The sequence below is a fragment of the Aulonocara stuartgranti genome, assembly GCF_965226115.1.
Source record: "Aulonocara stuartgranti genome assembly, chromosome: 3".
Lineage (NCBI taxonomy): Eukaryota > Metazoa > Chordata > Actinopteri > Cichliformes > Cichlidae > Aulonocara > Aulonocara stuartgranti.
The window spans coordinates 16,440,787-16,456,548 of NC_138941.1; the positions used below are offsets into that span (position 1 = coordinate 16,440,787).

Here is a 15,762-nt window from a genome sequence, read left to right on the forward strand (position 1 = left end):
ATCAGTCTCCTATGGTTCTTGACAGAATTTGGACGGTCTCCAAGTAAGATCCGATTGCATCTGTCAATGAAACTCCTGGAACTGGCAAAGTAGCAAGCTCTTCATCTGATAGCTCACGGCCCAGCTGAATGTCAGGTACTGATGTAGCGCCTCCATGGTTAGTGTGAGGCCCGTTCCAGTCAATCCCGTAGTCTTCAGAAACCTGAACGTGGAATAATCTTTAGTGTTGTAGTTACAACTACTTTAATAATGCTTTAGGTCATTGCACAACCTATTTGGGACTTTTTCTTGGTCCGCATGTTGGTGAGTATTTAAATAATATGTTAACAATCAAATACTATAAAACAGTACAATTGTGCATAGGCTAGAAAAATGTACATGCGACAAAGAAATCTTAGCTCAAAACGTTGGAGAGCTTAGGTTTGAATCGCTGACTATCACCTTTTAGCACATGGGTTTTCTCCCCTAGTCAAAAACTAAACAGTATGTAGCAGGGTTTTTTTTTTTTTTTGTTTTGTTTTTTTTTAACTTTGTTAAAAGGCGGTTGTTCTCTAACCTCTGAAGGATCCTCCACGGGGCCTTGGTCTCTGTATCTTATCCAGAGTTGCTGTGGTGACTGATTCCGTTCAGTTCTAAGACCATGACTGTTCCATGCATCTTGGAAAGAGTCTAGGTTGCTCTGTATGTGTGGACGGAAAACTCGGTGCAAGGCGTACAGATGGATTTCACTGTCTGGATTAAGTGTTCCCTGATGTTCCAGTGAAGTGAACAGCTGATAGAAAAGGTCTAGGGCATGCTCGTAGACATCTCTCCACATCCTCTCTATTCTGTGATTAAAATAAAATTGAAAATTTTTATGTGATGTAATTTTCATAAAGCATTACACTGGTAGAGTCTATAACACAGCAACAAAACATGTTATTTACCGCTGATTGTGGACACTTCGGCCTGTGATGTGAGAGTTCCTGTTGGTGCCTCTGCTCCTGATCATGAATTCAGCTACATCGGCATTCTCCCCACCTTTATCAGACCGAACCCTTGATGGCAGTCCGTACTGCTCAACAGCAGCAATAAAGCTCTCCAAGACTGTTCTAGCTCTGTTGTTGCCAGCCACTGTCAAGTAGACAATTAGTCGACTGAATCCATCCGTGCCACCATGGACAACAAATCTCCATCTGTGAGACAATATGTAAAACACACACACAAAAAAAAACAACAACCTTTTTGTAGAACAATTATTTAAAATATCTATAATATGGTTAATGATTCCTATGTCAATACCACTGATACCTTATTAGCTTATGGTTGCCGTCAATGTGCCATAAGGAGTTTGGACCTGGAACAGAATACTGCCGTCGTCTTAATACATGCAGCCGTAGACGTCTGATGTTCACTCCTTCTGCATCGACTCTGCGTAAAGACTCCCGCAGTCTTGAGACTGAGAGGTGGGCAAAAATAACCACAAACTAACTGGCCACTTCATTAGAAATACCTATATTAACCACCTGACCAATATTGTAAAAATATCTACCAGTAGAATTTCAAATATTCATCAGTTAGTGATACTGTCATGGTCACTTTTGAGGAAAGAGTGTCAGTATAATAAACTGCATAACAAATCATGGTGCTTAGGAAAGGATACATACACAATCATGAGCTTAACTTTAGCTTGGCTCACTAACAGATCACTTATTCATAAATTTCAATAACAGGCTTATTATACTCACCAGGGACACGCACACCTCTTGCATTCAGAAATCCATGCATTAGCTTGTAGCCGGTGTTTGGATGGCTTCTGTGGACTTCATTTACAATACGATCCAACTCCTCATCAGTAACAGATGAATAGAGGTCTGTCTTTCTACACAGATGAAAAACACTGAGTAATGTTGGAGTTTACGAAATATTATCTTAGACTGGTCGACAATCAGGTCTATAAGTGATGACCTGATGAATCCTGCTTCCACGCTCAAAGCTCTGTGTTTTTTAAGGCTGTTGTGCTTTTAACACGTTTTAATGCTTTGCATCTTGGTCTATCTAATCTCAACAAGCCCCTAAAAACAGTTAGTGATCACTGTCGGCCTCTCTAGGGTTTCATTACCACTGTTGATTTTAAAAACCAGTTTTTAAAACCTGGGTGTAACTGCAGCCCAGCCCATGCAGCAGTATATTAATGACTGGGTGGATTATCTCGATTGTTCTCCTGACTGAAGTTTTGTCCATTTACAGCAGGGGTCTCGAAGTCCGGGCCTTGAGGGCCGATGTCGTGCAGGTTTAAATGTGTCCTTGACCAAAACACAGCTGATTTAAATGGCTAAATTACCTCCTCAACATGTCTTGAAGTTCTTCAGAGGCCTGGTAATGACCTAATTATTTGATACAGGTCACTGTGTCTATGCTGTGTAGCTAGCGATCACATAGCACATCATTATATACCAACTAGCCCAACTTCATTAACCCCACAAAACGTTTATTTTCCTGTCTTCATTTATGTGAAGTGATAGCAGAGCTGTACATCTTAATTTGATTTAGAAAATCTCTTGGTGTGAACATGCAATATTATACTTAGATGGAAACTAGCTAGCTAACTTCCTGCTAACTTCTAACTTCGTTAAATTGCATAAATTCTGTTTTCATGGATGCCTGGATGTTAAACTTAATTGTTGCACCTGGTAAAGGAGCAACGCTGATAATTTTATTACAGAATTTAGACAGTTTTTCAATTCTCAGTGAGTAAATACCTTAAGCCGTTTTGTTCCATACGCCTCCTGATTGTCCTTTCAGACACTCCGAACCTCGTCGCAATTTCACTCGCTGTCAATCCACAGAGAACATGATGCTCGAAAACGTCAATCGGTATATCAAAAGCGGGGCGTCCCGTTCCGTGAGTTTGCCGCTGTTCCGCGATGCTTTGCTGGAGTACTTCATGTAAGTTTGCAGTCACTCTACCATCAATGTCTTGGTTGGAGAGTGCGGAAATAAGTCCAAGAATTTCAATAAATTCCTCAGTTTTATTTGTCACATGCTCCGGCTGAGCAATTCCTGCTTCAACATTATCTGCTAGGTCTAAAATATCTCTTACCAACTCGAGAGCGATTTCACGAAAATCCCCCATGACGGTAGCGATGTTTTGCATGGAGCCACTCCAGACCAAAGCAATGGTTTTGACTCGATCAGCGTTAACCCCGCCCCCTGAGTTTGATGGGTGAGGCTGACAGATAAAATTATTTCATGATGAGAGCCAGGCGCCAAGACTGCCAAAATGAAATAAATAAATATATCATTAAATAATTAATTAAATGTGTCAATAATTAATTAAATGTGTCAATAATTAATTAAATGTGTCAATAATTAATTAAAATGTGAAAAACATAAATAATTAATTAAATGTGTCAATAATTAATTAATTAAATGTGTCAATAATTAATTAAAATGTGAAATACATAAATAATTAATTAAATGTGTCAATAATTAATTAATTACATGTGTCATAACTATTTATTTAATTAATTAATTCCAATTTTAATTAATTATTGACACATTTAATTAATTATTTAATGGTGTATTTAATTAATTCATTATGGCAGTCCTGGCGTTCCATACACAGCAACCATGGCTATGCTATCGCTCCTAGCTTAGACCCCCAAAATGGTGAATCGGGCCAAAATCCTTTCCACGCCCACCCCCGTGACATCACGCTCCAAAGCCCTATTCTTCCAGGAGGTTGAGCAAGTCCGTGGGCACCTGTATTAACACACTAAGACATTTATTTAATATAATTTTCATTACTATTACTTAGCACTTTCATTGTCTAATTCCTCTGTTTTCAATTTGAAACGTCTCTCACAATTTCACAAGCTATATTCAGACTTCCTGCTTCAATTCCTGCCAGACACACACACACACACACACACACACACACTCTTCACTTTACTGGATTTTCATCCGTTTCTACAGCCTAATCGAGCTCTTATTTTATGTTCACACTCTATATACCCTTTGTAACTCTACTAATTTTAATATAAAAAGAATGCACCCTCAGCACACACACACACACACACACACACACACACACACACACACACACACACACACACACACACACACACACACGTACTAAGCTCTTTCCATTTGCAAACATTAACCAAACGACATCCATCAAAATCCTCAGCGTGGTTAGCAGAATTCTTGCACACTTGTACAATACACAATAATCAGACAACCCAAGTACATACAGACACAAACACCATGACCCCTACGGGGGTTTTCTGGCGCCTAACGCCTGGGTCCAACCCTTATGCCCCCTTCTACTGATACCAGACCTTTCTTACATAATTTCGACAAATTTAAAAGCCTCTAAGCCCAGGTCCAACCTTGCTGGTCAATCAACCTGCTTCGGGAACGCCGTCACCGATAATGGTCAAATTTCTAGGCCCTATATTAATTTAAAAGTGCTCCCCGCAGCTTGACCGGAAACTCCACTTAACCAGCGTCTCAGTATTTAACTGGTGCCTGAAGCTTTACTTAAAGCTTTACCTGTCACCCGCATTGAAATGGTCATGCCTGAGCCAAGCTCTTCACTCAAACAGCGCAGGAAAGAAGTGTTCCTCGACCACTTGGTTATTAACGGGAGTTCGAATCCCCGCGGGAACCACCCGGGCTAACTAGACGTCGCCAGGCCTGACTGCATGTCCACGATCAGGAGTCGTTGCCACACGCTCCTAGGAGTCCAACCCCAGTCCTAGATCAATTTAAATACATTTAGAAGCACCACTGTGGACTGTAATCGCCAGTTTATTTATCTGCTGCTCGGGTACAACCCTATAATCAATTTGGGAATTAAATCCCTTAACCGAATGTCCTAATCTAATCTCTTTTCTTGGCTGATGTAACACAATTGACACACATAACACATCAACTTTAAGCACACGTCACATCAACTTTAAAATTCACCCCAGCATTAACAACAATAAGCTTTCATCAAATATTCCCCAGACTTTACTTTTTATTTATCACAAATTACCCAAACTCACCATGGACATGTCACCCGAAATCTACTTAACAGATTTTATAATTTACTTTAATTTCACCACTACTGAGCCAATTTAATGGTGAACATCATCAGCTCGGCGAACAGATAATTTAGAATTCATCCAATGTGCACAATTGGCTTTTTTCTTTGAACAGGCTGTGCCTACCTTTAAATCTTTTTAGACCAGTCTCCTGTTCACCTCATATCAGATCCCACCATAAGACGAATTTGTCCTCTCAGCCACAAAAGAATCCAGGTCACGGCACCAATTATTAAATTCTGTTCTTTTGAATTCTTTTGGCGACAGAGAAAGACTTCTGACTCAGAGTGGTCAAAGCTCAAAAAATGATTTTATTTTTACATTTCCGGAAACGGAGAACTGCAGCCACGAGCACGTACCCCAGTACTCAAAGCATTGCCAGGCAAAATACGCATACATAGTTCTGCTATAGGTCACACACAGACACACACAGTTTCCATCAAAACAACTCCTTCTGCTCTGACTAATGTGTGTGTGTGTTACTTAGTTCTGCTTTTTCCGTCTGGTTTCCTGTATTTTATTAATATGCCTCTGCAGCTCTGCACTAAACTTCCTGTTTTTTAACCTCCCCTTACTAAAGCCTCTGTTGCTAGGCGACCTGTCACCCTCTGACCTAGTTTTTTCTCACACCTGGGCTTGGTTTATAAAGGCCTCTCTTATTAAAATACATAAAACAATCTAGTCAGAAAATAAGCACTAAGAATATATATTTATCTTGTAACATTGTTTAAGTTAATGAACAATTGTGTTGAAAACTGAGATTACAATATCAATCAAGATAATTATAATTATGGTTTTTGCTGTAATTAAACAGTCATGCGGAAATGTGGCAACCACAGAACTTTGGAGGCCTTTTGTTCAATTATGTGTGGACTGTTTCTTTAGTCTCATACACAAATTGTTCTCAGTGTCTATGAGACTGATGAAATATCCATGTGTGCTGAAAGAGACTGTGCTGGTCTGACCCCCTCAACCTAGGTATTGTGGGTAATGAAAGAGCAGATAGGTTGGCTAAAGCAGCTGTTAAAAAAGTAGACATAGATGTGCAGATACCATTGTTGAAATTTGAGGGAAAAGAATAGTTTGGAGACAAAGTAAGAATTTCTGGAGAATGGCATGGGATAATGGAACAAAAGGGAGACATGGGGTACAAAACACAATAGAAGTTAAGAGGAGTAGTGGGTTAAATAGGCAGCAGGAGAATACAAACAGGTCATTGCTTTTGTCATGTAATCAATATATTATTAGTGTTTATTTTCTGATCATATTTTTTTATGTACTTTAATAATGAATGTTTGCAAAGCAAGGCCACTTTTGACTCATAAACTAAGTGCTCACCCAGACTGAAAAACAGGAAGTTAGTGTAGAGCTATACAAGCATATTGATAAATACAGGAAGTCAGACAGAAAAAAGGAACTTGTACCATATAAGGAGTTGTCGAAACTGTGTGATGTGTAAAGTACCAAAATAACACCTACCGTATTTTCGCAACTATAAGGCGCACATAAAAGCCTTAGATTTTCTTTAAAAAGTGCGGCGCGCCCTATAGTGCAGTGCGCCCTGTGTGTTGTAAGGAGGACGTAGTAGAGAACACCATGAGAACGCTAAAGGGTGAAGTGTGGGCGTTAATCGTATATACCAGGACAATCGCACATACCTCTATAAAAGGACAGGTATGTGCATTATCAGAATCAGAATGGGGTTTATTGCCAAATGTTGAGCAGGTTTACAACATTAGGAAATTGCTGCGGTGCTTCAGTGCAAACATAGTGTCATAAATAGCACTTAAATAGACATGAGAAAATAAAAGTAGGAATAAGAATTAAAAGTGCTACGTAGAAAGATATGTGCATGAGATATACATGAGATATATACATGAGAATAAGAATTATGAGTGCTACGTAGAAAGATATATACATGAGTGCAGGTGGTGATCAGTGCCAAACATGGAATGATGCAGTGACACAGCGTAGGGTCATGTGTTAGTGGCGGGGACAGTCATATGGTTATTGTTCATGTGTCCAACAGCAGAGGGGAAGAAACTGTTCTTATGGCGAGAGGTTCTGGTGCGAATGGACCGGAGCCTCCTGCCTGAGGGGAGCAGGTCAAACAGACTGTGTCCAGGGTGAGAAGGGTCAGCTGAGATCCGAGCTGCACGCCGCAATGTCCTGGAGGTGTACAGGTCCTGCAGAGATGGGAGTCTGCAGCCAATCACCTTCTCAGCAGAGCGCACAACACGCTGCAGTCTCTGTTTGTCCCTGATAGTGGCTCCAGCGTACCACACGGTGATGGAGGAGGTGAGGATGGACTCGATGATTGCAGTGTAGAACTGCATCATCGTCCGTGTTGGCAGGTTAAATTTCTTCAGCTGCCTCAGGAAGTACATCCTCTGCTGGGCTTTCTTGATGACGGAGGTGATGGTGGGCTCCCACTTCAGGTCCTGGGTGATGGTGGTACCCAGGAAGCGGAATGAGTCCACAGAGGTGATGGGGGTGTCAGTCAGGATGATGGGGGGGGGGAGTGGGGCTGTGTGCTTCCTGAAGTCCACAATAATCTCCACTGTCTTCTGGGCATTCAGCACCAGGTTGTTGTGGCTGCACCAGGACACCAGACGTTCAACCTCCCTCCCGTAGGCAGACTCATCCCCGTCCGAGATGAGCCCAATAACGGTGGTGTCATCTGCAAACTTGATTAGCTTGACAGACTGGTGGGTGGAGGTGCAGCAGTTGGTGTACAGGGAGAAGAGCAGAGGAGAAAGAACACAGCCCTGAGGGGAGCCGGTGCTGATGGTCCGGGAGTCCGAGACATTCTTTCCCAGCCTCACATGCTGCTTCCTGTCCGTCAGGAAGTCAGTGATCCACCGACAGATGGGATCAGGCACATTCATCTGGGAAAGCTTGCCTCGGAGATGGTCTGGAAGGATGGTGTTGAAGGCAGAGCTGAAGTCCACAAACAGGATCCTGGCGTAGGTTCCTGGGGAGTCCAGATGCTGCAGGATGAAGTGTAGGGCCATGTTGATGGCGTCGTCTACAGACCTGTTGGCTCTATATGCAAACTGCAGGGGGTCCAGGAGGGGGGCCGTGAGGGTCTTGAGATGGGAGAGAACTAGGCGCTCAAATGACTTCATGACCACAGATGTCAGAGCCACGGGTCTGTAGTCATTTAGTCCAGTGATCCTAGGTTTCTTGGGGACAGGGATTATGGTAGAGGACTTGAAGCAGGCAGGCACATGACATGCCTGCAGTGAGGAGTTGAAAATGCCAGAAAACACTGGGGCCAGCTCGTTTGCACAGTGTCTGAGGGTGGCAGGAGACACGCCGTCTGGACCGGGAGCTTTCCGAGCATTCAGATTCTTAAACTGCTTCCTCACATCTGCTTCATGAATATGAAGAGTTGTGGTGGGAGGAGGTGGTGTGAAATCCTCTTTTGTGTGGGGTGAGGAGGGGGGTGTTGTAGGTGAACAGTTTGAAGGTGGTGATGGCTCTATGGAGGGGGGAGAGGTGGGGGAATTAGTGTCCAAAGTGCCTCTATTGTTGGGCCGTTGGAGGTGTGAAGGCTGCCTGATGGCTCGTCAAAACGGCAGTAGAAGTTGTTAAGGGTGTTGGCCAAGAGCAAGTCATCAGTGGAGTGGGGGGTTTTAGGCTTGTAGTTGGTGATATTCCTAAAACCATTCCACACAGAGGCCGAGTCATTCTCTGAGATCTGCTGCTGCATCTTCTCAGAGTGCTGATGTTTAGCAATGTCCACTTCTTTAGTGAACCTGTACTTGGCCTCTCTGTAGCAGTCCCTGTCTCCGCTTCTGAACGCCTTTCTCTTTTCCAGCCACAGCTTTTTGAGTTTAGGAGTAAACCAGGGTTTGTCATTGTTATAACTCACCCTGGTGCGTGATGGCACAATGCTGTCCTCACAGAAGTGGATATAGGAGGTGACAGTGTCCGTAAACTCGTCCAAGCTGTTAGAAGCAGCCTTCAATGTGTCCCAGTCTGTGGTCTCCAAACACGTGCGAAGCTCCTCCACAGCCTCGTTGCTCCACAGTTTTTTAGTCCTCACGACAGGTTTGGAGAGCTTCAGCCTCTGTCTGTACGCGGGGATTAGGTGGATCATGACGTGGTCAGAAAGTCCGAGTGAAGCACGGGGCACCGCGCGATAGGCCCCGCTGATCATGCTGTAGCAGTGGTCTAATGTCCACTGTGGCACATCGTTGTTTTAACAACCCTGAAAATGGCAAAGAGACACGCTTATGAAGCACAGTTTAAACTGAAGGCCATCAGCTACGCGGAGGAACATGGAAATCGAGCAGCCGCGAGAGAATTTAAGATTAATGAATCGATGGTTCGCTAGTGGAGGAAGCTGGAAAACAAGCTCCGACAGGTCAAGAAGACGCAGCTGAGTTTCCGCGGACATAAGGCGAGGTGGCCCGAGTTGGAGGAAAGACTCGAGCGGTGGATCATCGAGCAAAGAACGAGTGGGAGAAGCGTTTCGACGGTCACCATTCGACTAAAAGCGGTTTCGCTAGCAGAAGAAATGAAAATTGAACATTTCCGAGGAGATCCGTCTTGGTGCTTTCGTTTCATGAAACGGTGCCATTTTTCCATCCGGACCAGGACTACGGTAGCGCACCAACTTCCAGCGGATTATAATGAAAAGCTGGCCATCTTCCGCTCCTATTGCAGCAAACACATCGTCGACAAACACATCCAGCCCAGCCACATCACTAACATGGACGAGGTGCCGCTCACTTTCGACATCCCGGTGAGACACACTGTGGAGAAGAAGGGGAAGAAGGGGACCAGCACGGTAGCGATATGCACAACGGGGAACGAAAAGTCTTCTTTCACTGTTGTGCTTGGCTGCCATGCTAATGGACAGAAACTGCCGCCTATGGTGATTTTTAAGAGAAAGACTTTGCCTAAAGAGAAGTTTCCAGCAGGAATCATCATTAAGGCAAATGAAAAGGGCTGGATGGATGAGGAAATGATGAAAGACTGGCTGAGGGAGGTGTATGTAAGGAGACCAGGTGGTTTTTTCCACGCATCACCATCGCTGTTGATCTGTGACTCTATGCGTTCCCATCTCACAGCCGATGTGAAAAAACAAGTGAAACAAATGAACTGTGAGCTTGCTGTCATTCCAGGAGGCCTGACAAAGGAACTCCAACCGCTGGACGTGAACTGGCCGTTCAAAGTAAGGCTGCGAGCGGGGTGGGAGAGATGGATGACCGATGGGGACCACAGTTTCACTAAGAGTGGAAGGCAGCGCCGGGCGAGTTACGCCACAATTTGCGAATGGATTGTAGATGCTTGGGCTAACATGTCTGCTGGCACTGTTGTTCGAGCTTTCGCAAAAGCCAGCATCATTTCCGAGGAGCCGCACGGCACGGAAAGTGACTCTGACAGTGAAGAAAGTGAACCTGGAATGTTTGATGGAGATTTAGCGCAGCTGTTCAATTCAGACACAGAGGATGAGGACTTCGATGGGTTTGATTGATGATAAAAATGTGAGTACCAAACTTTGCTTTGCTCCCGCTTTATTTTTAAACACGCATAATTGTATGCGCCCTATAATCAGGTGCGCCTTATGTGTGTGTTAAATACAGTAATGGCACACATAACTAAGACTGCGCCTTTTAGTACGGTGCGTCTTATGGTCGTGAAAATACGGTATATGAGACACATTTTTAGATTCTAATGTTAGCCGTTGGCCTGTGCAGGGCTCTCTCTTCCAGAGGATGATTGAATAAAAAGAATTATAAATGTTTTGACCACTATGAGTCAGGTTTTCTCTGTTCTATCATGGGGATCAAAGAATCGGGTTTTAATATTTGGTGTTTCCCGCCCGGTTCCCTTTGCAACAGAGAGAACAAATGTGGCCGAAGGTTGGATCTGGTATGAGGCGAACAGGAGACCGGTCTAAAAAGATTTAAAAGTAGGCACAAACCCGTTCAAAGAAAAAGCAAATTTGTGCATATTGGATGAATTCTAAATTATCTGTTCGCTGAGTTGACGATCTTAACTATTAAATTGTCTCAGTAGTGGTAGAACTAAATTCTTTAGAATAAAGTAAAGCTTTGAAGTAATGATAATGAAACTTTGAGAATGACAGTACTGAGTTAAAGGTAATATGGTATTTCATGGTAAAAGAGAAAAAGAAACAATGTGTGTTTAAGAGAATATAGGACAATAGGGAATTGGTCATTGGTTTGTCCCTATTGAGTATAAAGCCGGGCTTGGACATCAATAAAATTGCTTGTGTGGTTTTGTGTGGTGTTTTCAAAGAGATTAAATTGTTTAGAACGGGGGCGGGGATCCCAAAGAAGTGCATTTGCTCAGAAGGTTACGCTTCAACTCTGTGCCCGGACGCAGGTCAGAGTCCTCTGGGGGAGGGTTAGTTCGGTTAGCCACCGCGAAAACTGGGGGCATTCGTTAATAGCCAGTGGTCACAGGACCCTTTCTTGTCATCCGGGACGATTTTATGCACTTGTTCGACTGAGAGAAACCGGGTTTCGGGCGTGGAACCTTGACTATGGGTAAAGTTTGGGTTGGTTGACGCTTTTAAATTGACTTAGAGTTTTAGAAATCGGGCCACAGTCCGGGACGGATACTGGCAAATTGGTCATAAAGAAGGTCAGACTCTAGTGGTGGACGCTTCAAAAAGTAGGTCAGACTCTGGTGAAAGACGCTGCCGTAGAGCGCGTCAGATTCCAAGTGGACGCTGCTAAAATTTGTCAAAATTGGGTAGGATTTTGTGTTGAGTATGTCAGGGATCCCTGTGTTTGTTGTTATGATTATAAGACGGCTTTGTAATATAAAATAAACATTTTTACATTTAAAGACTGCAATTTAACAGTGATTTAAGGCTGAAAGGATGCTGAGAGTGTGTGTTGAAATGAAAGTGTGCATGTTGTGAAATCCTTTCATATTGGTGATTCTATAAATATATTGTCGTGAGCATCGCTGAATTTGTGGGTTTTTAGATGCTGGCTTATTTATATTAGAACATAATAAATAAAGTTTGGGTTTCTTTTAGTTAATTTTGATGAACTGATTTATTTTTTGGTCTATAGTGGATGAATTGTGCATACTGCAGATATTGTGTCGGGCCTAAACCCTGAGGCACTGAAGACAAATATCTCTATTTAAATAGCAAGTATAGGCAAGAATTTCAGTAATAAATGTTGGTGTGACTTATTTTTCGATTTTGGTTTGTAATGTGAGAATTGATTAGAGGTTTTAATTGTTTTTCTTTCAGTTTGAGGCTGTATACGCACTTAACAGAGTGTGGTCTACTTCCTCTTTCTGATTCTAAACAGCATGTTTGATGAAAATAGTTTATCACAAGTGTGTGATTCTAAGTTTGTGAACGTTGTGGGTACTGCATCTGAGTGATTCTGTGTGATTTGTACTAAATAATAAATAAGTAATAATAACACTACTGGGGTGAAGATCGTGGGTTCATAGCAGAGTGCGTGAAAAAAGGAAGTCTGAGAGAAGAGAGTGTGTGTGTGTCTGGTAGGAAGTGAACAAAGTTCACTGAAGTTCTAATCCCCATAACATATTGATAGATTAATAAACAAAACGTGTCTGGTATTAAGATTTTTGGGGTTGTTGTTTTAGTGATGGGTTGATTCTGACAGTTAGGTTTGGCTTGTTTTCTTATTTTAATAGAGGGAGTTTTATTACTCATGGACATGGTTAGAACTGGGCCCTTTAACATTGTAACAGTGCACTTAAGAGAAAACCTGTCAGGTGATGATGTTTTGTGCTCTGATGAGCTAATAATCAGCTCTCTTTTTCTCATTTTTGTTCTAAGCAGGCCTGCAAGATTGAATTAACAGCGCTGTAAAAATTTTTGGGAGAACAAATTTAAGGTGAGCTTTTCCAGATTACAACTGGCTGAGGAAAAGCCGACCTGTGGGGACCTGATCAGGTTGTAAGTCCCTGTCTAAAATGATTGCAGCGAGTCAATCCAGTCCAAGAGCATAAAGAACTCTTTTCCTAAAAAACAAAAAACAAAACAAAATAAAAGAAATGAATGAGCTCACGTTGCTGAGGGTGGAGAATCTGATTATTTGCGCAGGAATCTCCACTATCAGCAATATCTGGTGTGAATGCGTGTGACTGGACTGTGACTGGACTGACGATGTGGACTAAAGGTTGGACTGACTGGACACTGAGATAAAGACTGGACCAAGAGTAGGATGAATAAATGCTGACAAACAATTCACCACGCTGGCAAGAGAAAGGGGATGCTTTGCTTTGCTTTGCTTTGCTTTGCTTTGCTTTGCTTTGCTTTTGCCATGAGCAGGAGCGCAAGTCTTAATTCTGGGGCTGCTGATTTTGGGTTGCTGATGTTTGCTTTGAGAAAATTCTGTTTTATTGACTGGATGTAGATTATGGTAGTACATTATATAGTGGGGGAAATACCAAATGCTAAAGGGGAGAAAATGTTGGATGTTACTCATGTTACTATTAACAAAAGCAGGCCACTGTAGAAGTCAATTAAGTTTGATAGAGGAAAATAATTACAAAGACTTGTCCAAGTGACCAAGGTTTTTTCCCTTTAAAACAGTAAATTATTAAAACAGCTGGTACTGGAGGGAGACAGGAGCAAAGTAACGAAAGCATATATATTTTGGGTAAGTCTGATAAAGTAAAATAAAATGTACCATTACATTAAGAGGAGCAGGAAACAAACAGGAGACCAGTCCTGACGGTGGATTACACTAGGACTGAGGACCTGATTGAGCGTGCCACCGGCTTCAGTGACAGTAACCTCTGGCTGGACTGGGTGGCTCAAAATGCTAAAGAACAACATGTATCTGATTGTGTTGCCTGTGCTTCAGCTAGACCACGTTTGTTGACGGAGCCCGCGCCACTGTATCCAGAGGACAAGTGGGGCTATGACTGCATGTTGCGGATGACTAGAGAAGCGGTGAGCACTGGCAACTGGACTATCTTGTCCAGCTTATTTCCCCTAATTCACAAGCAAACACAAGTAGGACCATTCATGCCCAAACAAAACAACTACACGGTAAAGTACAAGTTGGGAGAGATTGACCCAAGTTGGTGCTCTGTCACAGTCACAGGGAGAACCACAAACAAAGTAAGCCAAACGAACACTTTAATTGGAACATGGGCAAGAAGTGGGCTCTATTATTATTGTGGACGTAACACCCTTTTGGTTCGTGCCCATATGGGAAGTGAAGGGACGTGCGCAATGGTGCGACTCGGAGCTCCACTCATGCTAATCGGGAACAAAGTAAAAGCCATACGACAACGCAACACACGCACATTGGCGGCCAGACGTAAGAGACACATTTTGGCAAAGAGAGGGACACAGGGGATACATGCTTATGACCCTAGAATGAACTCGCCTACCTGGACTGACTCAATAGAAGTGCCCAGGGGAGTTCCAGATGAGTATAAACTAGTGGACCAACTAGCTTCAGGATTTGAAAGTATGTTCATATGGATAACTCCAAATAAGAATGTTGATCGCATAAACTACGTCCATTATAATGTGCTGAGACTCTAACCTGACCAGAGATGCCGTGGAGGGGTTCACAGAACAGTTGGGTTCGACCTCGCTGATGGGAGTGCAAAATCGAATGGCCCTAGACATGTTGTTGGCGGAGAAAGGGGGTGTGTGTGCCATGTTTGGAACAGTGTGTTGTACCTTTATCCCCAACAACACTGCTCCAGATGGCTCAGTAACCCGAGCTCTGGAGGGGCTGAAAACTCTGTCTAAAACCATGCATGAGCACTCGGGAATTGACAATCCGCTGGACAGCTGGATGACCTCAGTGTTTGGGAAATGGAAGGGGTTTTTCATGTCTGCAATGTTTTCTACTGCCGCTTTTTAGCGATACTGGTCACCTGCGGTTGTTGTCTCATTCCTTGCGCCAGAGGACTGCTGGAAAAGGTAATAACGAGGGCAGTGGACCCTGGAACGGTGGTTCCAGTGGCCATGATGCCATTGATGGACTTAGAAGCGGCCGAATGGGCTGAGGAGTGACACAACACGAAGTGTGGTGACCTTTCTTTTTGAAAGGTCAAGAGAGGGAATGTGGGAATAAAGAAAATACTTTACTGCTACAATATAGCCTTCATCATTAACACTGCATTAAAATGTTTATTAAAGCTACTGGCATTAGACTAAAACTTTTATTAAAGGTGCAGCTATAATCATTGTATACACACATTGGATATTGTGCTCATGAAAGAGTTGATGCTCAGTCTATTCAAGGTCTTAAGCTTCGTTGGCACGATGTCCCGATGATCTATTGTGTAAGTGACTTGGAGCAGCAGAAGGTTAAACCGCATACACGCTTACAAACACAAATGATTTAAACATAGGCCAGGCCGAGGACCTGGAATTCATTTAGCTTCTAACTGCAGTTGAGCTGCCTAGTAACAAATGACAGAAGAAGAGTCAAGAAATTGTAAGTCCCCAGGAATCATCTGGAAGGTGAAACAAATTGCCATGTATGCAAGAATGTGACAGAAAGAGGAACATCTCTGTCTGTTTATATGGTGATAGGGTGATGGTGTATATCTAACCCTGGGTGTGTTTAATAAAATTTAAAGTGTTGCTCACACACATAAAGAACATTGAGATCAAGTAAATTAAGATTAAGTAAAGATTAAGTAAAGTTAATATAAAGGACAGAGCCCAGAACTTGATATTGTG

The 15,762-nt window shown here is 42.8% G+C and overlaps 2 protein-coding genes across 2 annotated transcripts in view; one reads left to right on the forward strand and one right to left on the reverse strand.

Annotated features, from left to right (window-relative positions):
• LOC309702568 (uncharacterized protein) overlaps positions 1-15,762 on the forward strand; it is a 1,257,380-nt gene that overhangs the window by 177,711 nt on the left and 1,063,907 nt on the right. The window lies entirely within an intron of this gene.
• LOC309702589 (uncharacterized protein) lies at positions 2-3,145 on the reverse strand (the record flags this gene model as incomplete). Its single annotated transcript, XM_082527212.1, has 6 exons — positions 2,742-3,145; positions 1,728-1,861; positions 1,291-1,438; positions 927-1,175; positions 557-827; positions 2-202 (listed from the first exon to the last, which is right to left on the reverse strand). Exons 1-6 carry the CDS (start codon positions 3,134-3,136, stop codon positions 2-4), a joined length of 1,398 nt encoding a protein of 465 aa, XP_082383338.1. The 5' UTR covers positions 3,137-3,145.